Below are 27,537 nucleotides of genomic sequence, written 5' to 3'. Positions count from 1 at the left end.
ATCAATCACAAGTGTTGGGGAATAACTATAACTATACACGCAACAGCGTTCGTAATTTAATTACAAAATAAATGTAACTGTAATTTGTTACAGTTACTGAGAATAGTTACTTATGAAAATGTTGATGGTTTCAAAGGGTGTTACATCTGAAGTCAGGCCTAGATTTTGCTCAGAAGGTTTTCCTCTTTTTAAAATATTTAACATGTTACTACATGTAACTGAATACATACATTGCTGTTTTTAATTCTTTGAAATCAATATTCTTTATATTGTGTAAATAAATCATGACATGGGCTTAGTTGGAGCACACATGGGCTTAAATGGTGTAACAGTACCAATTAAGTCCATGCCAGACTTTGGACTTTTTTCATCAAATATCTTTATTTTATATTCCAAAATCTACATGAACTAATGAATACGTTTTCAAATGAGAGATAAATCTTGCTTTATAAGAAATGATCTCTCTTATAAATCATGTCAGTATCCATGAAAAACAGCTGAACTTAGATTTTGGTGCTTAATGGGTACACTTATCCTGACAGTTGAAAACATTCATCAGAAAATTAGAAAAGTAATCAAATGTAATAAGTTACATTACTTTGATTTCAATTACATTAAGTAATTGACATAGTTACATTACTACATTACATTTTAAATAGGGTAACTAGTAATCTGTAACCTATTACATTTCCAAAGTAACCTTCCGATCCCTGCTAATCACAAGAGGCAGCAGCAAGCAGTTTGAAATTTGCTTACATGAAGTGAAGCACAATGTTATTAAACGCCTGTTATGTCTGGAGTGAACCATAGCAGGGTGGGGGTGATTTGTCCTAGTTCTTTATTTTCAGTGCAGTTTCTATTCTCTGAAATAGTGTGTACAGAAAACTTCCTATTAACTGACACCATACCATTTTCTTTATTTTACACCATCCTCTTACAGTTTTCATCACATCCAATGTACATGTGTTTGGCCTTCAATGGAGTGCATGAAATGTTTGAGATATTATAATTCAGTGTCACTCATAACTGAAGCCTCTCAACACGAGTTTCAAGAGGATTATGGAAATTATGATGTTCAATGATTCTTCTTAGATCACTGAAATTAGATTAGAGAAAGTAATATCCTTGAGCTGTTCAATCAAATATATTAACTTTGAGATCACCACTGCCTTACACTGTAAATCTTCATACAGTCAACTTCACAATGAACATGCAAGGTCAGTCATAGAAATACACTATGAATATCATAGCAATCCCCCTTTACACAGTTGTTGCTCAAAACATGAGCTAATTATAAACACCCAAATCCACAGCGCACTGATATGTTAATGTCCACCACTGACCCTGCTTTATGGTCAGAGGACAGTATGTAAAGCAGGGCTGTTATCAGGCTGTATTTATATGGCAGTACTATGTTGGTACTATGTTGTCCCCCACACTCATCGACCAACAGAGAGTACCATGATAAAGCAAAGAACAAATGTGATTATTTGGAAACAGATTGGGTGGGAACAGGAAAAGACAGCAGTTGCCTGTTGATCTCTCTCAGCTGAGCATCTAGAGTCTCTGTGGTTAGTGCTAGTTCTGCTAGTTCAGTCTGTAGGCCATTAATGGTCTCATTCAGCTCATCCTCCTTGCGGCGAGAGTTAGAAGCCTGCCTGCTGTACTCCAACACCATGCATCCGCCGCCGATGAGGAAAATGATCGCCTCCCCCAGCAACTCTGCGCCCAGCTCTGCGGCCGCATCTTCGTTCAGTGGCTTAATGGTGGAGCCCCGAAAACCCATGATTCGCATCTTTGTTCTCATCTCGATCCAGTGATACACTGTGAGGACAAAGAGCATACAGCACTTGTTAGGTTAGGTAAACAGCCCTGGCCCAGCTGTGAAGCACAATCGGTTTCAGCTGGATCTGGACACATTTAAATTCTACAATAAGTGTTAATAATGACATGTCCATGTTACTGTCCTTTTATTTCATGCTGTCACTGAGGCATGGCAAGATTTTCTCCCTAACGTAATGTGTTATTTTGTCTCACTCTTTGTTTTGTTGTTCTGTATTTAACTTTGTGTGAATTCTGTATTTTATCACTAGACCTTTTTCTATGTGGAGTCATTTGAGACAGGTTTTCTGTTAGAGCACCTACAGTTTAAATAACATGGTATTAGACTCAGTGACTTAAATTAGACTGAAATCCTCCAAAACTAGGACTACCTGTCAACTTCATAGCCTCTTTCTGCAGGTAAAAGCCATTTTAAACAAGGACAGCAAGTCTATAAGCATACCACCTTATCTTATCACCTCTCACTCAAATGCGTATAGTGTATCTTTGCCTGTCCTTCACAGTGTGGGCGTATATAGTTTCATTTATTGTTACCTCTACATATATATTATGTTTTTTATTTACATTCAGATTTATATTTATATCATTGGTAGTTATACTTCTTTTTTATATTCTGCTGCTTTGGCACACACATAGTTTTTATTATGCCAATATTTTTTGTTAAAGTTTTTGCTTTTTCTATAAGACATCCAGGCCACACTGACAATCTTTTTACTTTCTGCTTGGCAAATAAATCTGATTATGAGAAGATGAAACAATAGGCCACAATCGTTGGCTAAATATTTATACATCTATTGTCACATTTTGGACAGGATTAGGGGATAAAAAAGACATTTAGGTTGCTAATCTAAAACAGTAGCACAGGCTTAATACAACCTGTTCAATGACAGACACAGCCCGCCCTCTACGACCTTGCCTTGGCTGTTATTGGTCAAACAGATACACCGATGGCTATGATTGGCTAAGCGGTTTTGACAACTACAATCCCATTGGCTGTTAGAACCGTCCTAGCTCGATGTGTATCACCCGGGTGTCCGACCATCAAATGTAGCGGTCATTGAAAGCCGTTAGCTCGGTTACTCACGCTGAGCCGGCGGCAGACAGACGTAAGTCTTAAAGAACTCGCTTCTCCGGGCCCCGGCTTTGATCCGGTTCGCTACGGGCTTGCTCATCTGCCTCACTCCGAGGTAGAGGAGCTTGGCGATAGGGAAGGCACCGACAACCATCTTGGCGGAAACACCTTCAACACACTGAGGGGCGGAGCATGTCGACGTTACGCGATGACGTTGAGAAGAGGACGTAAAGTCAATAGCCTGACGCAATAGGGTTTTTATTTTCCCTAGGATGGCAAAGTCTTGAACTGCCATACTGTACTTCTTATTCTACTGGAAGCCAATCAGAGGCAAAGCAAGGCAGTTTCAGGGCGGGTTATGACTTCGCCGTCCTGTGGAAAAAAAGCCCATTATTGCTAACTTGTCATTGATATTTCTTGTACCTTTTATAAACATAATATACAAACAATTTATCAATTTTGGACAGTTTTTAAGAGTCTCCCTTTTTTTTTAATCCACATGATTGGGCTATCACAGATATATCGGTATTGGCGAATGTGTGCCGATATTAAGTTATATAGGCAGCATTTTATGTATATTCGATTCTTTTTCTTAATTTAGATTTAATATATGTATGGGTTTTTTCCCCCTGTGTTTTTTAAGTCATAGCTAATTATGATTACTGGATTCCCAGTGGTGTTTACTGACATTTTATACAATAAAGTTTATTGTTAAACTGTAATATATCAATATCCTTTATATCTTTGGCACAAGTGTTTGATAACCACATTTGAGGGATCATTTCACAAACATAAATTTCCTGAATCTATTTTTTCTCCTAGAACTAAATTCTCTACTTAAATCACACAGTTTATTAAACAATATCTTCATTTTATGTTCTTAATACGTATTTGTTATTCAAATCTGATTTGCATGTGATGCAACTGTATACTTGAATGTTTGTATAGCCTATTACCTATTTGTAAAACCTCACCCACCCACCCACGTGTCCAAATACGCAGTACTTACTTACTTTCCACTCGCATATTGCCCAACTCGGCTTCTGATTGGCTCTTACTCAGATATTCGCCCCACATGCCTGAATCTAACCAATCAAACCAACGAAGGCAACTAGTATTAGCCAATCAGAGGCAGAGTAGGGCGGGTCTTCGCTGAATACGGGTGGGGAAAAGAAATAAGAGTGCAAATATCTAGGTTAAACGTTTTCTCACCGCATTAGTAATATCAATTTGCACCGTCTCACCGACGTCCCATTGGAAGTGGTCCATTTCTTTTCATAATCAGTGATGTAGTGATACTGGACCTAAATCTTGCATAATCCTCTTTGGCATCTTTTGGGAACGTTAGAAAACAGACTGACACAATATATGTAGGGCTTAAACTGCCATATGTGGTTTAGGAAGTGATGTATGGCATATGAGGTTACCACTATATCAGTTTGTAAGAAAAAAACCCCAGAATAAATTAATTAATCAGCGTTGCCTTAGATGCCAACTGTCATTAGAGTTGCACAGTAGCCTATGTAGTAAAGGCATACTTTACAAGCGGCACTATGCAGTTATGTGCGTTACAATATATAGGACAGTGGCCATAATTAAATAAATAGGCCTAGGCTAAAACACATTAATAGCCTTTGAACATGCTCTGCCATCCTTATCCTACTATATCATTCATCATCAGCATAAAAAATGGTCATAACTCCCAATTTAAAAAGTCGACAATCATTTACAGGCTGTGTAAAAAAAAAGGGGGGAAAAAGCAATGTGTACCCTACCTGTACAGAAAACGCCAATTAAAAGTGCAAACTCAAACTATGATTCACCTGGGCCAGCTGTGGAAGTAACACCTGGCTCGGGTTACGGCGGTGTAGAGAGAGTCAGAGGGGCTGGACTCTGTGCCAAATAACTCAACTCAGCACGCAGATAGGACTGTAAATGTCTGGAGACACCACAAGAGACACACAGACTCAGTAACACACACGACTTCAGGAAGACAAGGAACTGGAACAGGACGGGGAACTTTCTTCTCGAAGTTTTAGGAACAAAAAAAAAGAGGCTCTCATTTTTCTGAGGTAAGGAAGATTTAATGCACCCATACCGTGCGCACCTCTCTGCGTATGAACCGTGTGAGGTGAAGATTCACGATGAATAACACTTTTACTGTGTTGTACTATTAGTGTGTCGTTGATTTAGTCGTTTTAGTCGCTTCGCTTCATTCATAGTGGTGAAAACGCCCTTTTTTCCCCTTTCTGGATAGTTCTTTCCAAGATGTTCTACTTCATTGTGAGGGGCATTGAATGTAAGGAGGAGCTTATTGTGCTCAGACTAATGAAAATCAGATGTTTGCCTACTATTTTTGTCTGGTGTCTATAACCACAAGAAGAAGTGCAACAGTTATAGTTGCTGGACATTGACAGACGAAATTGCAGCAATGTAGCTTTCACCAATCACTTGAAACGGGCAGTCATACAATATGCAGCTATTTACTGCATGGAAACCACTTTAATCAGGAGTGACTACCCACAGGAGCCTATAGGGATTTTGAAATTGAAATAGTGGTTTAAAAGTGATCTTAGTGTGATATTAGGATGCTCACCATAATATTGTGACCTGTAGAATCAGAGTTTAGTTTAATTTGATTAGGATCCCCATTAGCTGCAGCCTTGCTAAAGCTATTCTTCCTGGGGTCCAACCATAAGCATAAAAGAACATAATGAATACAAAATATAACAATACAACATATTAAACTAAAAAAGAAAAAAAAGAAGAAGGTAGAATGTATATATATATATATATATATATATAAAGTGATTTTAAGTGTATCTGTGATCCTTTAATTGCTGGAGCTCCTTATATTCTGCTTCTTGTGACATTGTAGGACAGTCATGTGTCAGTTATTTGATTCATGTAGGCCACTGTATTAGCAGGGTGGATCAATGAGCATAATCTGCAAGTAAACCAAGTCTTCCTTTCAGAGTAGGATTTCATTGGCATTTAACCAATTTAGGAGTTCTGCCCTGGGTGTAGTTATCACATCAAAACCAGCTGGGTGGCATTGTATGATGCACTTGCTGTAACCTGTTGCCTTAATAGTTTTTTACTTTTTCATAAACTCAATTCCATGGAAGTTCTTGTCTCTTCATGTTATGCATCCCATTTTGCACCTTGAACACAGTAGTTTGAACATGTAACTTCCCAAAAATGTCTGTTATGTTGTGTCGTGCTGAGAGATTCCTGAGTCACATGTGGTGGAGGACAGTATGGCCCCAGAAGCGAGGAATGTACCCTTGATGTCTGCAGAGAATGGTTGTTTCCCTCAACAACTGCATTGTTAAAGATTGTTTTCTTTGGCAGTGACAGTTTCTTTAATGAATAGAGTCGACCACGTGAGTGAGTGTGTGTATGTGTGTGTGTGTGTGTGTGTGTGTATGTGTGTGTGTGTGTGTGTGTGTGTGTGTGTGTGTGTGTGTGTGTGTGTGTGTGTGTGTGTGTGTGTGTGTGTGTGTGTGTGTGTGTGTGTGGAGTTAGAAAGGTTAAGCATTTCAGTGACTAACCAGAGAAGAGGTGAGGGTTTAAGCATTGTTTTCAAATATACTGGGTGGATATTTATTGCTAGGATTTATATTTGTTGCAATGTGGAAGTCGAAGTCATGATTAATGTATGAGACATAGATCAGATGTCAGTGTGGATCTCATCACTCATTAGAGTCAGCTGTAACTGAACAGCTCATTTTGCTGTGGAAAAAAGTAAATACAGTACAGTGTTCTGCTTGGTGGTAGTTTGATCATAATTTTATAACCTGTAACACCTGAGGCGATCTTTGGATACACCTTTTTTGGTAACACAGCAGAAACTCTGCATGTAATAACCCTTAACACCACATATGAATGATTTCCCTACTTGAATGATGTGACACACATTCCTAATGTTTTACACAACGGCAACATAGCACCTCCAACCTGTAATTGCACAATTAGCCTCAGTATTAACTCATCACATTACATGCCAGTGTGTAAACAATACATTGGATATTACCATTGGACTCCTGACATGAAAATACGTCAAAGGGACTTTAGACCTGACTGATATGCCAGATATTTCAAATATGTCACCGCAGCCGCATAAAATCACATCTGGGATCAGTAAGATGTTTTTTCACACCTGCGTGACCTATTTTAGTTTGAGTTGTCTGCATGGTGACATCCTGCCAGACTTTTTTGACAGCTTGCACTCCATGAAAAAGAATAGTAAAGTGTTCAGTTGTGTCAGAAGAATATATTTTTTATCATTAAGTTTCAGCATTAAGTTCCCAGCGAGGGAGGAAATGGATGGATGCCAGGATTGAAAATAAGGAGTACAATAGAAACTGGAGAATCAGTTAGATGTGTAATCGGGTTTGTTTGTGAAGGACATGAAAGGGTTTGGAAAGAGGGAGGGACTGCTTGTAGTCATGGTCAGACACACCCTGGCATTCTGCAAAGCTAATGATTATTGTCTTTAATCCTTCGGTCTCCCTTCTGCTGCTCACAGGATCTATTTACTTTTCTGAGTGTCCACTAACAAAGTTTAAAAGTTCCCAAATTTAAATCAAATTAAAGTCCGGTATGCAGAGGTAGATTTTTTAAGCACTCATGCATGTTTCTATCTTGTGTTTTCCTGACGCTTCCACTGGAGAGAGCTAGTTGTTGCATGTTTAAAATGGTTGAGCTGGCTGTTGTCTAAGTGCTGGAAAGGAACTAGAAAGAAAATGAATATGAATATGTTTTCCAAAACCCTTTTAAGAAAGCAACAAAAGTGCAGCAGCAGGTCAGCAAGCCTGGAATAGAAGACAGCACTGCTGCAGTGGTCACAGCTGACAGCCCGTTTTAACTTTTCAGATTTTTAATATTTTCCTGTCAGTATTTAAAGATGGGAGGCCGCCCTCCTCTGCACTTGTATATTTGTGTGTTTGTGCTCATGTAGTGAATGCTTCTCTTAATGTCATTCCTCCTTTAACTTTCCTTTTAACAAGTCTGCCCAAGGCTGTTTACCTTGGTCTGTTTGCACAGTAATAAAATATGCCGATAAGAAACACAAATGAAGACGAGATGCAAATGTCCAACACATGCTGTCCAGATAAAAAGAGATCATAGAAAGTCTATTACTGCGAAACCACCAGACAACAACAAATAATGCAAATCCAAACATGTCGAAATGACAACAAAACACAACATGGTGGAACAGATCGAACATGAAGCATAACATCCGTAAGGAAATAAGGCAATAGCTTTGGTTCAGTGTATTAATCTGTGGATTTACCTTTCAAAATGCATTAGAAGTTGACAATAACACTGATGAAGATAGTTTTTAGTTATGTGCTATAACACCCTTTTTCTTAGCAGGTAACACCATGTTATAAGCAATCATGTAATGAGTAAAGAGAAAAAGAGAAACTTCATTACCAGATACAAACATAACTAAGATAAGATGATCCTTTATTGGTCCCACGATGGGGACATGTACAGCATTACAGCAGCAAGTGTAAAGCAAAAATAGAAGAGCATCACTAAAAAAGGATAGAGCATTATATAAGTACACATGCAATAAAAACAAGTAATAATTACTCATTAACTCTAAGATTAAATGGAAATGATAGTTTTGTTGTTGATAATTCCGAGTAACACAAACAATAACCAACGCAGTAAAAGTTGGCACAGTTCCAGTGAAGCAAAAACAAAGGAAGGATTGACTGTGCTGAAGAGTTTACAAGGGAGGGAAGAGGTGGGGTGAATGAATTACTGAGCAGGAAGCCAAGAGTTCAGTGAGCTAGAGAGTGACCTGACCCCTGTGAGTCAGTGAGAGTGTCATTTCTTTTTGTGTGAGCTGCTCTTGACAGAGATAAGCGTCCCAGACTGTGCAAATGCCTCACTGGGTGGAGTGGTGAGGAATGTGAGCAAGCAACCTGGCCTGACTGAAACACAAAGAGCCCCTGCAACGGTTCAGCAGAGCACACTGTGTGAAGAACACTTATTATCTAACAGCACCAAACACTTCACATTGATCGTCTTATGTAACATGTTGTCCCCTTGCAACTGTCTGAGGTTAAACTGGTATCTGGGACCAGTATTGGGGAGTAATTAGTGAGATGTAACAGCATTATGTAATTTAATTATAAAATACATGTAACTGTAATCCGTTACAGATACTGAGAAAAAATTTGAAATTAAATTACAGTTATTACACTTAAAATGTTGAAGTTAGGCCTACAATTATGCTAAGGGGGTTTTTTTCCTTTATTTTTAATATTTAACATGTTACTGAATACATATATTGCTGTTTTATATTAATATTTTGTAAATAAATCATAATGTTGGCTTATTTGGAGCACACATAAATGGTGTAACGGTACCAATTAAGCCCATGCCAGACTTTTGACTTTTTTCATAAAATATCTTTATTTTATATTCCAAAATCTACATGAACTAATGAATACATTTTCAAATGATAGACAAATCTTGCTTTACCATAAATGATCTCCCTTATCCATCATGTCAGTATTCATGAAAAACAGCTGAACTTAGATTTTGTTGGGCTAAATGTGTACACTTACCCTAACAGCTGAAAACATTTGTTAGAAATTTAGAAAAGTAATCAAAAAGTAATCCAATGTAATAAGTTACACTACTTTGATTAAGTAATTGAAATAGTTACATTACTTATTACATTTTAAATAGAGTAACTAATAATTTGTAACCTATTACTTTTCCAAAGTAACCTTCCCATCCCTGTCGGGACATATCCAGTGATTAAGAAGGATGTGTTTTATCAGTTGTTGTTTAAGGTCTGCATAGTTTTATAGACTCAGCAAGATTTTCATGTACAGACACAGAAAGAAACAAATGTGCCTTCTCTCTTCATGCCTGAATTAACTCCAAGAGGCTTCAAGGAATTGTCCATCTTGTTAATCTAGTAAAAACGATCATTATCAATTTAATCTGAGCTCCTCATGTGCTAATACAAATCTTGTTTTTCTGTTGCTCTCTCTCTCTCTATATGCAACTAAAGAAGACCGATTTGACATTATTGGATGGTGTATTTTTTCACCTCCAACAAGCGAAAGGTTGTTTCTAAATGAACATGTAGATAAGAGCTTTGTCTTCATGTAATGCACTGAACACACCATACTGATGATATATTACAGTTTGAGAGTAGCTGTGGTTTGTTTTTGAAGTGGGTAACGTACCATAATAGCTCTCAGAAATGTTGTGTGGTCAAAAAGCAGGCAAGGCTGTTGAATCATCAGTTACAGTGGATCCTGTGTTTTCCGTGGGCTGAGAGACTGACCTCACTCTCTGTCGGTTTCTGTATGACTTCACTTCCATGACCATTGTTAGCTAAACTAGGACTAATGACACATAGCTGGCTCAAAACATTAGGATAAACATATGATTTAACTGCGATTTGAGATATTTCAGTAGCCCCTACATGCACATATGTATTATTTAATGGAAAGAACACAAGTTATATATCATACACACCATATCAAAACTGTTTCCTCTTAACAATGTCATAAACTCAATATTAAGGCTTTACAGTAGTTTAACGAAAAAGATGCACTAATAATTTATATATATATACTGTATAATTCATGAAGAAGACACCATGTACTAGTTTGCTTTTTCTACTTTCTTTTAAGAATGACTATAAATGACACATAGCTGGCCTAAAACATTTTATTTAACTGCGACTTGAGATATTTTATTAGCCCCAACATGCACATATGTATTATTTAATGGAAAGAACACGTTAGATTTAGAATAACATGGGACTTATCTTATCCAGATGTGCATGAAAGCCACATTTGGACTTATTGTTTCCTTTAACAATGTCATAAATTCAATACTAAGGCTTCACAGGTGTTTAAAGAAAAAGATGCACTAATAATTTGTGAATGTGTATACTGTATAGTTCATGAAGTAGTTTGCTTTTCTTTTTTTCTTTTAATATGTCTTTTGTAAGGAATAATCACAAATTAATGCAAAATATATTTTTAAAAAACACCAAAGTTGCCAGACTTATTGCCCCTTAATTGAAGATCACAATTCATCTACCCAAATCACAAAATCTGATATGTTATATTAATGAGAAGAAAATAAACTGTAAGTGTTCAATTCTGAACAATTATTCTCCATGTAGATATTTTAAGTGGTTGTTAAACATGCAGGAATTCTTTGGTATTCATTTATTTATTTTTGTATAGCTCTTTCCACCCAGTAATTGACCAGTTGACACACTCAGCTGTCTGGAGTATTATGTGTAATCTAACGTCATCCACTAGACAAGCCGTGTGCTGCACCTATGTGTCTGTCTGACCGAAACTGACTGTCAGACAGACCAGTCAAGTTAAGCTGCAACACCTGGTATTATAAATACTGTGGTTGAGTCAGCAAGAGCAGTCTGAACAGACAAATGTAACCTGCTTTTCTAAAAGGGCCTCAAAGGGGTGTGATGTAATTTAGTGGTGGGATCAGTTGCAGAACTTGTATCAAGCTTACCTGCTTACCTGTTTTTTGGGGAGGGTTTGTGTGTTTCTTTGCAGTATGAGTCTCTCTTGTTTAGACATGAAGGGTGTTCATGCTTGCTCTCTCTCAGAGCAAACCCTGAGGCTAGAGAGCAGGGCCTGTTTGTACGAATTTTAGAGCTGTTACTGTTAATTGATGGTGTTAGACTCTCTTTGTAATGCCTGTGCTGTGTTTCTTTTCTTTCTTTCTTTCTTTCTTTCTTTTTTCAGGAGCCAAACGCTGCTAACCCACAGCCATGAGTTCTCAGACGGGCTTTGGCAGCAGCATGCTCTGTGAGTTTTTCCACAAATCCTTAATGTGCCTCTGTGGCTTTGTTTGTCTTTGTGTGCATGGGAGTAATAGTCTGTGCTAATTGTCTGTGCTGCCTTTTGTTATTTATATTCAGTCCAGAGCATAAATGATGACCTGAATGCATCACTGGCTACAGCAGATGAGTTATCCAAAGAGTTCAACTCCTTGCTAAACCAGGTCTCGTCTGACAACAATAACACCAACTCTGCATCTCAGGTATACACAACCACACACAGGCACTACCTCCAGTTTAGGTATTTTTTTCAAAGCATTATGAAACAATTATTTTCTATTTATAATAGTGTTTGAATGTGTGTAAAAATGTGAGCATGTCCCTGTTTACTGAGATAAAGTCCCTCACCCTTTCCTTGCCAGCCTCTAGCCTGTTACTGCAATTCAATGGGGTTTTCCTTTAGAAGATGTGTTTTAGTATTATTTTATTAAAAGATAAAACCAATTATTGGGCTTTTCTGTCCATATTTGGATATACATGGGTTTGTTAAAATGTACATTTTGTATTTTTGTTGGTTTTATGTTATTTGAAATTACATTTGCACACCATTGTTTACCAAAAGTAAGACTGAATGCTCCTGAAAATGTCAAATGGTGTAACCACAAAAGAATGATAAATATTAAATATTTTATCCACCTACAGTGTATTTAAGTGGACTATACAAATAATTAATTAAAAATTTGAAATGGTTCCTGATTGACATGATTCCCCAGAGTAAATGTAATATTTAGAACAATTGTATTCCAAAAAAGGTTATAATGTAAGATCATGCCAAACAAGTTGATATGATGTTTTATTGATAATTTAGTGTTTTTAAGCAAGTTTAATTATTTGGTACAAAGTTTTTTGGTACAAAGACATTTTTGCCATAATCCTCTAATATATTCTCTCAAAATGGATTAAAAGCAGAAATTTGATGCTGTGTCCACAAAAAAAGAATGTGTGCAAGTTATTCATATGTTTATTTTGGACCCCTTTAAATTTGACTAAACCACATGGACTGAAAAAAACGTCATTGGCCCATATATTAAAACATCATTTTTTGTAGTATTTAGTCGTATTCCATGAGTTGAGACCCTGGGCTTGCTGTCAAAGGCCAATGGGTTGTTAAATGCTGACAAAAATAACACATTGTGCAAACTTTAGTATTGAGTACAGTAGTAATCATTCATTATTTATTCTTTAATAATTTCCCCACAGACCACCTCTATAATCGACAGAGAGAAGCCTCAGTCCACTGGGCTGTCCAGCACCTCCAGCATCAGTACAAGGGAGTCAAGTATCAGCAGTAATGGCAGCTCCTGCTCTTACCCTTTCTCCCAAAGCTCGATAACTACCCATCCTTTGGACTCCATGATATCCAGCAGCAAAAATGTTCCACCCCCTCCTGTCTTCACCAGCCCGCACTCATCCCCCAAGATCCAAAGGCGTTCACACTCAACAGTTCCTCGATCTGGATCTGAAAGCTCGTACGGCCAGCAGAGCCCCAAACATTCACCCATTAGCCCACGGCGAACTTCCAGCCCTCATTACAACAGGAGCCCGCGAGGTTCAATAACTTACATAGATAGAATCCCTTCTCCGAGTCCCACAGCTGTTTCCTTTGACCCGTCACCTCGGTCTACCTTACCCCACTCTTCCTCCAACCTGCTGAGCCCTTACGACAGCAGCCAGATGGGCCGCAGGTCACCTCGGCCGGACAGAACACCTTCTCCTTTGTCTTTTAATCACCCAGTGTCCAACACGCTTCCCCGAAATTTTGGCGGTTTCAGACAACCCGGTAAGTGAGCTGTTGTTATCTAGCGACAAGTGAGTGAAATGAAAGTTTTGGGGCAAGTAAATGCAGCAGAAATAATTTAATTATCATGGGATTCAATTGACTGTAATTTTATGGGAGTCATTTTGAGTTAACATCATGTGCGAGGCAGGATTCCACCTGAAAGATTGTCGTACTTTATAATGGAAACACAAGAAACAACAAGATACAATGAAGGACTTTGTGATCAGCTTTATTATTGTACTGCTCACTGCTCAAACAACTTTCAGTGTGATGCAATTTTTCCATTTCAATGACTTAATCTGAACAGAGCCTCTGTGTAATGCTTTCTAATCTGGTAACAAATAAGATTGGTATACATGTGCCAAGAGAATGGGTGAGTCAGAGTCAGCAGTGTCAATCACCACAAATAATTAGTCTTTTATGTTAATGAATCATAAACAGTTGGTTTTCATTAGAAGTAGGTGTGACGGTCAGGAAATTGACACTTGATCAAATTGAACAAACAAACAGGCTTCATAGAATTCAAATAATCCTACTAATTTGTAACAAAAGAAGTTCATTACCCCCACTTTCTAAACATTTAAACTAAAGGAGTTATGAAAACACATTGTAATCTCTCTCTTTCTCTCTCTCTCTCTCGCATTTTCTCTCAGATGAGGTTGTGCAACGACAAAAGAGTCCTGGAAAGTGGAATGAGACAGATCTGGACGTGTCCTACGAGAGGAAGCCTCACCACAGCTATGACAGTAAGCTGATTTCTACCGTATTTACTTTTACGTGAAATTGTAGTGTTACAACAAATACCATAGGGGTGAACTCTTGTCCTTTCTCCTCCTACTTCACACTTTCCTGTTGCAGAGACTGAGTGGCTGCGGCCGTCTGTGTCAAACAGCAACTGGAGAGAATCCAACCTTGATGGCCCTCCTCCGGCCCCAAGCCCCAAAAAGGTGCCTAGTTTTGACAGAGAGTTTCATTGCCAGTGTGAGATTTATGTGAATGGCTTTTTTGTGGCCCAAAAGATGCTTTTCTTTGACACAGTCGATCCACTTTCACAGTGCTCTATCCATTAAGCCATTCCTTGAATTCCATTCCCTGAATTTCTTGAGAGGCCACAGATATTCATCAAAGGGGAGCCGTCTGGTACTGTTCACAGATAACATCAGAGTGAAGTGTTTAACAGTGTGGGCGTGATATACAACTCAATATATTTAGAGATGACACACCTTGCAGTGACTGCTTGAACTCAAGAATTTGACCATAGCATTTCTTTTTATAGCGGCATTTGTCCATTTTTAGCATCCAGGAAACAGAAAAGTATCAAGAATGATGTAAGCCATGTGAGAAATAGTCAACACCATATTTAGGCTTGTTAAGATGTAATGGTTAATGTGTCAGGAAGTCTAGTATTCAGCCTCCTTTTGGCTCTGTTGTTTAATATTATTCTATCGGACCATTTGGTGCTTAGTGGGTAACGTACAGTTTTATTAGAGCATTTTGCTGCAGGAAGTTGACAAGTGGTTGCCTAATGGTTGATGAAAGAGGTGAGATTGAGACATACAATAAGTCAAAACAATGAGCTAAAAGAGGCTTAAAAGTCCCTTAATGCTGAGTTAGGTGAAAAATGATCTGTGATTTAAGCACGATGATAGATCCTTTCACATTACACAATCTTATGAATAAATTAATTGGGATTAGTAATAATTTACTCCTCTATCTCTCCTCTTCCAGGATCCTCGCTCTCAATCTCTCCAGTATTCCCATGCTTCACTCCCCCGTAACTCGCGTATATCACTTCCTCCAGATGTTTCATCCCCTTACCACCCTCAGCCCATCCTTTCCCGTATTTCTATTCCTCCTACATCCAGTCAGTCCCGTCAACGTAAGCCCATCCCTCTTTCCGTTATCATGCGTCTCCAAAACCCCCACTGGGGCGCGATGTCAGCACACCACCCCATAGTGCTGGGGCCAGAAGGTGACATGGTGCCTTACCCACCTGCTATGCCTATCCCAAGGGAGTTCTTCCACCAACCTGGATTCCCGCCTCAGCAACCCCCACCTGAGCTGAGACAGCCAGCAGTATACACTGACGGTAAAACATATTTGACATTAGCACACATCCCCTAAACATGAATATTCACAACATCTTTGTTCAGCCAGTTCTGCCTCATAATCGTGTGTGTGTGTGTATTCATCTTGGCAGTGCTCAACCCAGGGGATATTGAGGCAGAGTTAGAACGGCTGGACTTTGTTCATCACATGCCTGTGATTTCGGAGAATCCCAGCACGCATGGCAGTACGGTGACTGAGCGTGGCATGCAGCCAGCTCCGCGGCCCCTCAGCCCCACCAGGCTGCAGCCAGTGGTGGCGCCTGAGGCCCAGAGCCAGGAGATCCCGAACCTGGAGGAGCTGCTCCGCATCAGAGCGGAAATCCCCCGGGCCCTGAAAAGACGGGGCTCTGTGGACCAGTCACGTCCCCTGAAGAAGGCATCCCATTACCAGCCTAACCAGTACAAAAATCTCATCAACAAGCTTTTTCACAGGAAGGACCATCGCCACAAGGGGGAGCAAGGTAGCGAGACAAGCAGCTCTTCAGAAGAGGACAGCCCTGCACATCCTCCTTCTGTACTTCCTCAGACATCCACGATGGTTCCCCATGACTACAGGGTAAGAAATGGGTTTTCAGTAACTGATGATGTAAAAATGTCTGGTTAAAGTAGAAATGTCTTATGCTGTAAATAAATCCTCTAAATTGGTTGAAAATGTAAAATAGCCAGTTAATATAGTATGTGGCTGTATAAGCCAAAATGATCATAGTATCATGTTAAGAATGTACTATGTCAAACTGCATATGAAATATAAATCTTAAAATATAATTATTATGCTTCCATTGGACTGCAAAGGGACATTTATCTGTGACTTCATCATCTGGCAACCATTACCAATAACAGCAGTCTATGTTACATTATGTTTTTAAAAAGTTCTTTGCGATCAAGTGTTTTACTTAATGCAAGCTATCATCCTGTTTGTCCCTTCAGAGCTACCACTCTATTCTGCGGCGGTCCAATCGGGATTTTAAAAGTACTGGGAGGCGAGCTCGGCTCAGCCCACTCGTCCTGCTGCTGGACGGAGCGTTGGTCGGAGAACTTGAGACGGTGCAGAGGGCCGTTCAGGAGGTACATATACCTTATCTACTGTCACTGACACTAGAGCTACTACTACTGTACTACTACAACTACAAATACACTGTTCTTACTGCAACCCCCAGTTAAAGTAATCATACCTACAATACTAAACCCACTCAACCAAAATTAAAAACAAATGTTAATATTGCTTGATAAAAATGAAGCTTTGATTCATTAAGGGAAGCAAAATCACAAAGCATGTAGACAACAACGGTAAAACTGATTCAAAGAATTCCAAAATTTAAAGACTACAAACAATATTTATATAAAACAATATAGCCGCAAACAGAAATTCGTCAACAGCAGAGAGAAGCAGCTCAATCAGCCAAAATTAAAGCCATAAGAGGCAACGAGCGGGTTTGAGGCATCAAAAAGGTGAGTCATTTCAGCTAGTTTATTTGTGTTTAAAGGACTCACACCAACAACATACTTGTTTAATCATCACAAAGCATTTAGCATTTCAATAACTTCCCACTCAAGGTTTGCCTTCATTGGGTGTGAATGAAACTTGGCGTGTATATTCAAGAGATAGCAAGGAATGTCTTTAGTGAGTTTAATCAGGATTGCTCAAAGGTGTCTTGAGTCATTAGCAAATATGTGTTAGGCCACGCCCACTTGTACCAATCAATATGGCAGTTCAGATTAGACACAATACTGGCCCACAGAGCATGTGCAGCAATTTTGGTGAAATTCTGTCCACTGTGCTTTCAGATACACATTTATGGCGCCCCCTATGGGCCAAGATCAAAATGCTCTAGACCTATTCCCAAATACTCTCTAACGTTTTATACAAATATGTTACCTTATTGCTATATTTACCATCAATTTTAAATCTACATTTTCCAAAAATATTCTCAGTTCTTTTTAGCTTTCATGAGCTGCCTCCATAAACACATTTCATAAAGTTAAAAACTTGTTCAAGGACTTCCGGAACGACGAGGAGGATGTAGGACGCGTTTCGCGGAGGCTCCGCTGGAATGTGACTTTTTATACTGTTATATTGCACTGCTGTATTCTTTTTGTTGGCGTTTAGAGCTATTTTGCTGCCCTTCCTTATATGTGAACTACTTTTCCGTTCGTGGGCACTCTACAATGGCAAGCCGAGGGAGAAGCGATGCTACCAAAACAAGCCGCAGCAAGCCCCGGCTATCACCTGAGCCACAATCCCCGGAACAGCCAGGTGCTGATGCTAATGCTAATGCTGCCCTTCTGCTGAATATGAGGGATATGATGAAGGAGATGGTGGACGAAATGCGCTTGGATATCCTCAGTAAGTTTGAAACCACCGTCTCGACGGTAGTTAAAAGGGAGATTGTGGCTGCTTTGGAGCCCTTTGAGAACAGACTTGCATCGTATGATAATACAATCGCGGATCTCGAGCGCTCGGCCACTGCACACGACACTGAACTATCCGACCCCAGAGTTAATGTCAGCAAACTTACCGCCACTGTTGACTCTCTGTCCAAGAAATGCGAGGACCTGGAGGGTCGTTCAAGGTGGAACAATATTCGCCTGGTGGGCCTCCCAGAGGGTACGGAAGGTCCGCGTCCAACTGATTTCACTGCCCAGCTTCTACAAGACATACTGGGTCTCGACGACAAACCCATACTGGACCGTGCCCACCGCACTCTACGCTCCAAACCTAAGGACGGCGAGCCTCCTCGTCCACTCGTCATTCGGGTTAATCTCTTTCAAGTCCGGAACCACATTCTTCGGCGAGCTGGAGAGGCTTCCCCACTTTTCTACATGGGCAAGAGAATTTCGATCTTTCCCGATTTCACCCCGGCGGTGGCTAGGAGGCGGGCGGCTTTTGCGACGGTGAAGAAGGAGCTCCATTCCTGCCCTAATGTCAAGTTTGGACTTCTTTACCCAGCGACACTACGCATCACAGGTTTGAGTTTCATTAAGGAGAATGTTAGAAGGGGGGTTACACCTGATGATATTTAATGGTCATTTGAATGTAGCTGCCCCTGTGGACTATTATTGTCTTTCACCCTAGATGCCTGGTTTGAACTAAAGTGAACACTAATGTACAGCTCGGATGTGACGCTGATCTTGTTTTCTTGTTCACTCCTTGGAATCTGGATTTTCTTCAACATGGCTTAAGGTGACTACTTGAATGCAAGAATACCTCAGGCATAAACTTTTATCACTGCAGGTGCTTAATTACTGTTACAGCATTCGTCGGGATGCTGCATTTCATTCTTTTTTTTATCTCCTTTTTCTTCATTATTGTTCTATATAGTAAGGCTGTATTGTATTTGTTTATCAATCAGCTTTTACCATGCCTAGTTGCAAGTTCATCTATTACAGTGTGATCTCATTGATTTAACTCCATGTCACATTTCCAACGCCTAGTATTTGTAGTTGGTTAGTTGTTTAGCGTGTGCTCTTTTAGAGCCATAAGAGGCGGGATAGTTTGTTGGTTCAAGGGGTACATTGCGCGCATCCCGTTTGGGGGGATGCTTCCGCTAAGGTTCATTTGGGTGGGTAGGGAGGGTATATATGTGGTTTTCATGTGTCTGTTTTTGCTTCCTTCTTCTTTTTTTCATTTTACATCAGTCAAGCTCTCCCTGTTCCACTTCAATTCATCATTTATGGATAATATTCCTGTTTCCTATCTATGGCCTCGCCTAAGGTAATGTCTTCTGCTGGGGGTGCTATTAGATTCATAAGTTTCAATTGTAAAGGTCTCAATAATCCTATTAAACGTAGCACGGTACTACACCATCTTTACCATCTAGATGCTAATGTCATTTTTTTTACAAGAGACCCACCTCAGAGTCTTGGACCACCCCAAATTGAAGAGAGGATGGGTGGGTCAGACTTTTCACTCCTCATTTCAAGGCAAATCTCGGGGCAAGGCTATCTTGTTGCATAAATCTGTTCCGTTTGTGCATTCAAGTACTATCTCTGACCCTAATGGCAGATTTGTTGTAGTTGTTGGCCAGATTCTCAACACCCGGGTGGTCTTGTCTAATATTTATGCCCCTAATTATGACGATGATACCTTCTTTAAACGCCTGTTTTTAAATCTCCCTGATTTGTCTTCACACCACTTAATATTAGGTGGAGATTTTAATTGCTGGCTTGACCCTCAGCTGGTCCGTTCCTCCCCCAGAACTTGTACTCCTTCCAAGTCGGCTAAGGTAATCCAGTCTTTTATGGAGGAATTTGCTGTTACTGACGTCTGGCGCTTTTTTAACCCGAACAAGAGGGAATATTCTTTTTTTTCTCATGTTCATCATACTTTTACCCGCATTGATTATTTTTTTAGTTGACAATAGGCTGCTCTCATTGATTTCAATTTGTAAATATGATGCTATCGTTATCTCTGATCACGCCCCTATTTCTATGGATATATGTTTAAAGAACTTTAATTCTGCACGTGCACCTTGGCGTCTTAATACTCGCTTACTTTCGAATGATAATTTTGTTAACTTTGTCTCAAATCAAATTGATTTCTTTGTGGGCCTGAATAAAACACCTGATGTGTCTGCCTCGGTTCTATGGGAGGCCTTAAAGGCATATATCAGGGGCGAGATAATCTCTTACACGGGCCATGAGAATAAATTTAGGAAGGAGAAATTAGGCAAACTGACACAACGCATATCTGAACTTGATAGGTTGTATGCTACTCACAAAATACCCGAACTATATAAAGAACGCCTTTGCTTACAGGCAGAATTTGATGTCCTCACGTCACAACGCACTACTGAACTTCTCCTTCAAACAAATCCCTGAGTTCTATGAGCACGGCGATAAAGCCAGCAAATTGTTAGCACACCAGTTATGTCAGACATCTACTTCTCACTTTATCCCACAGATTCGTACTAACTCACATAACACCACTGACCCCCAGGAAATTAACAATGTGTTCAAGGAATTTTATGCCTCTCTTTATTCATCTGATCATGACATTGCGCCTGATTTTGACCCTTTTTTTTTGAAAACTTGGACATTCCCTCGCTCAATCATTCTGCTTCCGATGAGTTAGAGAGACCGATCACGATTACTGAACTTCAAACAGCGGCGTCATCACTGCAAAATGGTAAGAGCCCTGGACCAGATGGCTTTCCCCCTGAATTTCTTAAGAAATTTTGGCACAAACTTGCTCCGTTGCTATTGGATATGTTCAATGAATCATTTGAATTGGGTCACCTTCCCCAAACTCTTAATCAAGCCTCCATCTCCCTTCTTCTAAAAAAAGGCAAGGACCCATTAGCCTGCACCTCTTATCGCCCAATAAGCTTATTGAATGTTGACTTTAAATTGTTATCCAAATTGTTAGCACTTCGCCTGGAATCATTCCTCCCTTCTATTGTTTCCCTGGACCAAACAGGGTTCATTCGAAACAGGCATTCTTTTTCTAACCTTAGACGTTTGTTCAATGTGCTTTATAATATCACTTCTTCCGACACCCATGAAGCTGTAATATCCCTAGACGCCGAAAAGGCATTTGATAGAGTCGAGTGGGACTACCTCTTTTATGCCCTAGAAAAATTTGGTTTTAAGAATAATTTTACTTCATGGATTAAGTTGCTTTATTCAGCACCACAAGCCTCGGTTAGAACAAATAAAGTCCATTCTGAATACTTTCGCCTGTATCGTTCGACCAGACAGGGCTGCCCTTTAAGTCCTCTCCTGTTTGCAATCGCCATTGAACCTCTCTCGATAGCCCTTCGGTCTAATCCCCTTATTACGGGCATATCCAGATATGACACTCAGCTGAAGGTTTCCCTTTATGCAGACGACCTCCTTTTTATATGTCTCCAACCTACCTGTCTCAGTTCCCGCCGCCCTTTCTACCCTTCATTCCTTTGGGAAAATATCAGGGTATAAATTAAATCTAAACAAAAGCGAGATATTTCCTATTAACTCAGCTGCTAAGATGTGTCCTTTGGAAAATTTCCCCTTTAAAGTTGCTCTTCATGGCTTTGTTTATCTTGGAATCCAGGTTACACATAAATTTGAGGATCTTTATAAAGCTAATTTTACCCCCCTACTAACCCGAATCCAGAAAGACTTTGATCGGTGGTCTTTGCTCAATCTAACGTTGATTGCACGTGTCAACTCAGTCAAAATGAATATACTCCCAAGACTCTCTTACCTGTTCCAGTGCGTGCCGCTTTTCCTGGCTCAGTCTTTTTTCCATAAATTAGATGGCTTGATCTCAGCTTTCATCTGGAATAAGAAGCCTCCTAGGCTACGTAAACAATATCTGCAGAGACCAAAGCCACTGGGAGGGCTGGCCTTGCCTAACCTGAGGTTCTACTATTGGGCCATCAATATTAGGATTCTTAAGTATTGGCTTCAATATGAGACTTTTGATCCTCCCCCGGCATGGTTAGTTATTGAGGCGAAATCAGTAAATCCTGTTTCTCTGAACGCCTTAGTGCACTCTCCTATCCACTCTTCCACCTTTCCTTACACTAAAAACATGATTGTCAAGACCTCACTTAGGGTCTGGGTCCAGTTTAAGCGTTTTTTGGACTACAAACATTCTCTGTTTATGCTCCACTAGCTGCTAACCATTTTCGCTTCCTAAGCAACATTTCTTTAGATATTTACAAGTCCGCAGCTTTGTTCATGACACATTCCCTTGCTTCCCTGACTTACCTTCGGACTCGGCTTTAGATAGCTTTCTGACACCAATCCCCACTCTTAAGGGCTCTATCTCATATATTTACAATCAAATCAATCTTTTACGTTCAGGGTCTTTAGTCTCATTAAAGTCACTTTGGGAGGGTGACCTGGGGGTGGCGTTGTCAGAAGAAACTTGGACGGAGATTTTACGACGTGTTCATAAATCTTCTATTTGTGCCAGACACAGTCTTATTCAGTGTAAAATTTTACACCGTACCTATTACACTAAGGCCCGACTGGCTAAGATTTATGATAATGTTACTCCAACCTGTGATAGGTGCCTCCAATCTCCTGCAAATTTGATACATACATTCTGGCTTTGTCCGTCTTTACATAATTACTGGACTGAGATTTTTAATACTCTATCAGAGGTAGTTGGGGAGGAATTAAAGCCAAATGGTCTGACCGCACTCTTTGGGGTTACTCACCCTTCTCTCAGCAAGGCTAAAAAGGATGTATTTGCTTTTGCGACTCTGTTAGCCAGGAGACTGATTGTTATTAATTGGAAATCTGCAACTTCACCTTGTTATACTCGTTGGATTGGAGATGTTCTTTATTTTCTTAAATTGTTGAAGATCAGACTGTCTCTAACTAATTCATCTGATAACTTTGTGAAGTTATGGGTCCCATTCCTTCAGTTTGTTAAGAGGACGAATCTATTACTCGCGCCTGACTGATGTGACTGTGGCAGCTTAGCGTGGTGGATACGCTACCTTTGTCTGTTGTTATCACTGTCTTTCTCACTGACTTGACTGATGTACTTTTTCACTTTTTTTTCTTTTCTTTTTTTTTTTCTCTCGGGGGGGGGGGGGGGGTTGTTTTTTTTTTGTTTTTGTTTTGTTTTTGTTGTTTTTATATATATTGTTTGTTTTGATTTATTTTATTGTGGTTGTTCCAATTTCATGCAAGTTGTTTGGGTATGCAGCAATCCTTAAGGAACACCCTCTTCTGTTGTTTCTCCAAAAAGAAATGATGTGTACTTGACCCAGTATATGTAAATGTATATAATTGTATACATCTGCAAAACCCAATAAAAAAAAGTTTGAAAAAGAAAAAAACTTGTTCAAACCGGTCTGAGCATCTGAACGGCAGTAAAGTGAAGTGCCAAAGTCGATGCTCCAGTTCTGGAAAAGGACTTTTAAGAGCTGTTGACAAATATGTTATAGAGTACCAGTCAAAAGTTTGGACATACTTTGTCATTGAAGTGAATGGGAAGGTGTGTCTGGTACTGTATATAAACTTTATTTGTCACAGGGAAGGGTTGCCGAGCATGTATTCACTTGTTTAGCTCTTCACCTCTTCTTTATACAGAAACTGATTTTGCCTGAAAGTAGCTCCGTAAAACAGCTTCTATTTGTAATTTAGCAGTCTTGGGTTAAGCTCAAGGTGAAGGCTGATAAAGTGGATAAAGTTAACTTACAACAGACATTGTCCAAAAACAGTTCTCAATTGGATATCACGTGTTCTTGATATTTAAAAGTATAAGAATATGTGACGTTAAATACAGTTTAGCTGATAAATCCTCTTTTTCTGTACATGTGTTCTTTAGATGAACGACCCCAGCCAGCCAAATGATGAAGGCATTACCGCCCTTCACAATGCCATCTGCGGGGGCCATTACAATGTGGTGGATTTCCTGGTTCGCATTGGAGCCAATGTTAGTGCACCAGATAGCCACGGATGGTAAATATTTACTTATCTTTTTTTTGCCTACTGTATATCCTATCTCTTATTGACTTTGGCCTCCTATCGCAGGGTACATAAAGAGTATTAGGTGGCATGTTTTTATCTTGTGGCACTGTGGATTTCATCATATGTTCTGGATATTTACAGAATGACAAAGTTGTACCTCAAATATTTCATCACTGGTGATTTATTTATTTTTTAACCTGCAGGACTCCACTTCATTGTGCAGCCTCTTGTAATGACCGTGCTTTGTGTGAGTTTCTGGTGAGAAACGGAGCTGCTGTCATGGCAGTGACAGAGAGTGACAATGCCACCGCCTCTCAGAAGTGTGATCCTTACGCTGTCGGGTTTGAGGAGTGTGAGAACTTCCTGAGAGGTGAGGCAACTACACACACACACATTCACACACCCTATGATCCTGTACTCTTTATGAATGTATAAGAACTGGTTACAGAGTCGTGGGTGGGGCCCCATTCATCGCTATGAAAGTTATTCAGTCATGCGTTAAGTCATTAAGACCACTGCACCCAGGGAGCATTTTCACTTTGCTAACTTTCAGTTTAGCCCTCTGGCTAACTTGAATGGGAGTGAAATTGTTACATCACGCAGCTCTTTTTAGACATTTTTGAAATGTGACCAAATAGATCAAATTCTGATAGTGAAACGATTCATTTTGCAGGGTTGTGATGCTCAGATATATGCATCCGCTAATTTACAGACGTCTCTTTCACAATGTCTGTGGGGAAAAGTGTTTTTGGGTTTGATAGCATCATGTAACATGATAATTACACAGTTCGGCTACTATGTCAAATTGGCTTCAAAGCCCTTTGAAGCGCTCTTCCTGTATCCACTTCTCTTTATAGATCCATGATAGTCTTACGTCAGTGCTGTAAGTTGCTACATTTACTGTTTGCTCTGATCTTTGCACTTTTAATCACTGGTTAGATTGACAGATATAAGCTTAGTCTCACATCATAAAACCATGAATGCTCATCACAAATTGTGAAACTATCACACAATGTATTAGAAAATGTACATTTATGTCCCTTAGTATTTATTCTTAGATAGGTGTCTTCAAGGGAGAGGATTTAGAAATACATAGAAGAGTTTTTTATACATTGTTCAGAGTTAATGCCACTTTCAGTCTCTATAGCATTTTTTTAATTAGTAGGAAAAACTCTGGGAAACATAAGACTTTTATATAAGAAAATAAATTAAGTAAGTAGTTCAAGGAGAAAAAGGTTTAAAAAAACAATAGTGGAAATTTTTATTTTCACTGTTTTACAACTATGTAACCTGTGATCTTTTAGGCAAGAGATACTAGTCACTCTGATCACTAGTCTAAACGACCACTTTCTGTTTTTTATGATGTCAGGTGTGGAGGAGGCCATGGGCTTGGAAAACAGCGGGGTGCTGTACGCTCTGTGGAACTACCCGGCTCAGGCCGCCGATGAGCTGAGCTTCAAAGAGGGAGACATGGTCACTATTCTGCAGAAACCTGAAGGGTTGGACTGGTGGTGGGCGTCGCTCTGCGGCAGGGAGGGATTTGTTCCAAACAACTACTTTGGGGTAAGATTGCAATTCCCACATTAAATGCTGAACAAGTCAGTGTATTCATAATGCAGAAAAACGATCATTATTAATGTTTGTTTGGTTTTATTTTCAGCTTTTTCCAAAGGTTCGACCAAAATCTCTCTGCTAAGCGGTGTCTTTAAACTGAGGTCAAACTGAGGACTGTCTCAAAAACGGCTTTCCAGCGTCACACTGTTGAAAGGACTTTGTGCGATTATGAGAAGACTGTGTTGCTGCAGGGCATGAGAAATGTTTTTGATCACTTAGTAAAGGACAGTTGAAGGGGAAGTCTGACAATAATCTTTTTAAGAGGATGTTACTTGTATTGGCTTTGCTCTAAGTGTTTCATTTTCTAGTGAAGTTGAGCTGTGCTAAATTTGTCTATTTATCAAAGGGTTACAAAAGGGACATATTTTCTGTTGTTTTGTTCAGTTCTGTACCAGTCAGAAGTTGATATTTCTGACTCACTGGCTGGTTAGTTATCACAATACAAACAGTGGCTGTTGGTGTTCAGACCACTCGTCAATAAGGTCAACTTAGACGTATGCTGTCGACAAGCATGATCCAGCTGCTTCAACTTCAATCAGAGTAAAATCAAGCTGCTTGAAATCTTTGAGAGAGTTTTCTGTGCTGCTACATCAAAGAAGCATCCTCAAAAAAAAAAGTGGTCAGGAGTTGAACTTTTTTCTTTTATAATATGTACATTTTGCTGTTTTTTGCAAGTAGTTTGTTGGATTATTAGTGTTCTTCTTCCTCTTTTATAGCTGGCCTCCATAGTCTCAATAGCTGCTGAAACTATTGTGTGAATCAACTTCCTGTTGGATCCTATTAATAATCACACCTATAACTTTACTAGCCAAATACTATTTTTAAGTTTGAAGAGTTTTTTCTACCAATACGACTGTAGACTTAACATAGTATTTTTTACAATCAGCCACAGCAACAATTTGCCTGTATTTAGTTGGTTTTCACTTGGCTTGAGTCATTATACACCATGTAGGTATTCTGTTATGCTGCCTGTATAAATTAACCGTTTAACCTGTTTTCTACGACAATGACACAGGTGTTTTTGTGGATGTGCCAGCACCTTATGTGATAGCTATATACCATTGGCATGTGAGAAAGACCGTGTGTGTATATATGTGAATGGGTGAATAAAAGGCACAAGTGCTTTGGATAGAATTTCTATATAAATGCAGTCCATTTACTAGATGCATTTGTTGTCTGTTTATTTTAATGGGGTTTTTTCAGTTTTCAGTGTAACCCTTTGTTTACTAGGGACTGCTGTACACTTGACCTGTAAACCCCTCCAAATGGGACAAATGGTGACCAAAAGATTTAATATTCAATAAATAGATGAGTCACATGTTTTGGGGGTTTCTGTTATTATTGTTTGTCATGAGTATTTGTGGATTTAAACAAGACTGAAATGTCATTTACTGACCAGCAGATGACACTGTATGATCAAGTATGACCCTAGCACCAATTTGTCAAAACCACCAACAAATATAAAGTAATATATAGTAAAATGAATTTTATCAAGATGATTTTCTGCACTTAGTCAGGCGCTTTATTAAATCTTCTAACTTTGTCTCTGCCTCATTGAAGTTATATTTATTCTTATGTTATTTCTCTCTTCTTCTTCTTCTTCTTTTACACCACAGAGCATCAGAGCCACTGCTAAATGTATCAATTAGCTGCACTATTATGCACAAGTGTAATTACTAAAATAAAAAAAACCTACACATGATTAATAATTTTTTAATTAAGTCTGACTCAAGCCTTTTGATCTGAACTATCTCCCCCCCCCCTGTGGCCTTAAGAAAACACCAATGCGTGCATGCTGCATCACAATCCCTGACGAAGATTAGTGTCAACGTTGTTTGAAGCT

At 39.4% G+C, this 27,537-nt stretch overlaps 2 protein-coding genes across 2 annotated transcripts; one reads left to right on the top strand and one right to left on the bottom strand.

Moving 5' to 3' along the window:
- Positions 1 to 892: 892 nt before the first annotated feature.
- opa3 (outer mitochondrial membrane lipid metabolism regulator OPA3) lies at positions 893 to 3,074 on the bottom strand. The gene is made up of 2 exons (XM_062419251.1): positions 2,927 to 3,074; positions 893 to 1,824 (listed from the first exon to the last, which is right to left on the bottom strand). Exons 1-2 carry the CDS (start codon positions 3,066 to 3,068, stop codon positions 1,487 to 1,489), a joined length of 480 nt encoding a protein of 159 aa, XP_062275235.1. The 5' UTR covers positions 3,069 to 3,074; the 3' UTR covers positions 893 to 1,486.
- Positions 3,075 to 4,805: 1,731 nt separating this feature from the next.
- Positions 4,806 to 27,012, top strand: ppp1r13l (protein phosphatase 1, regulatory subunit 13 like). Its single transcript, XM_062419250.1, has 13 exons — positions 4,806 to 4,986; positions 11,686 to 11,748; positions 11,862 to 11,983; positions 12,981 to 13,560; positions 14,214 to 14,306; positions 14,419 to 14,507; positions 15,289 to 15,649; positions 15,761 to 16,224; positions 16,596 to 16,733; positions 23,938 to 24,071; positions 24,284 to 24,450; positions 25,450 to 25,643; positions 25,741 to 27,012. The coding sequence occupies exons 2-13, from the start codon at positions 11,712 to 11,714 to the stop codon at positions 25,774 to 25,776; spliced, it is 2,415 nt and encodes an 804-aa protein (XP_062275234.1). The 5' UTR covers positions 4,806 to 4,986; positions 11,686 to 11,711; the 3' UTR covers positions 25,777 to 27,012.
- Positions 27,013 to 27,537: the final 525 nt, after the last annotated feature.

Source organism: Scomber scombrus, chromosome 5 (genome assembly GCF_963691925.1).
Source record: "Scomber scombrus chromosome 5, fScoSco1.1, whole genome shotgun sequence".
Classification (NCBI taxonomy): domain Eukaryota; kingdom Metazoa; phylum Chordata; class Actinopteri; order Scombriformes; family Scombridae; genus Scomber; species Scomber scombrus.
The sequence above is the reverse complement of the archived record's forward strand: the minus strand, read 5'-3'. Positions and strand labels throughout refer to the sequence as shown.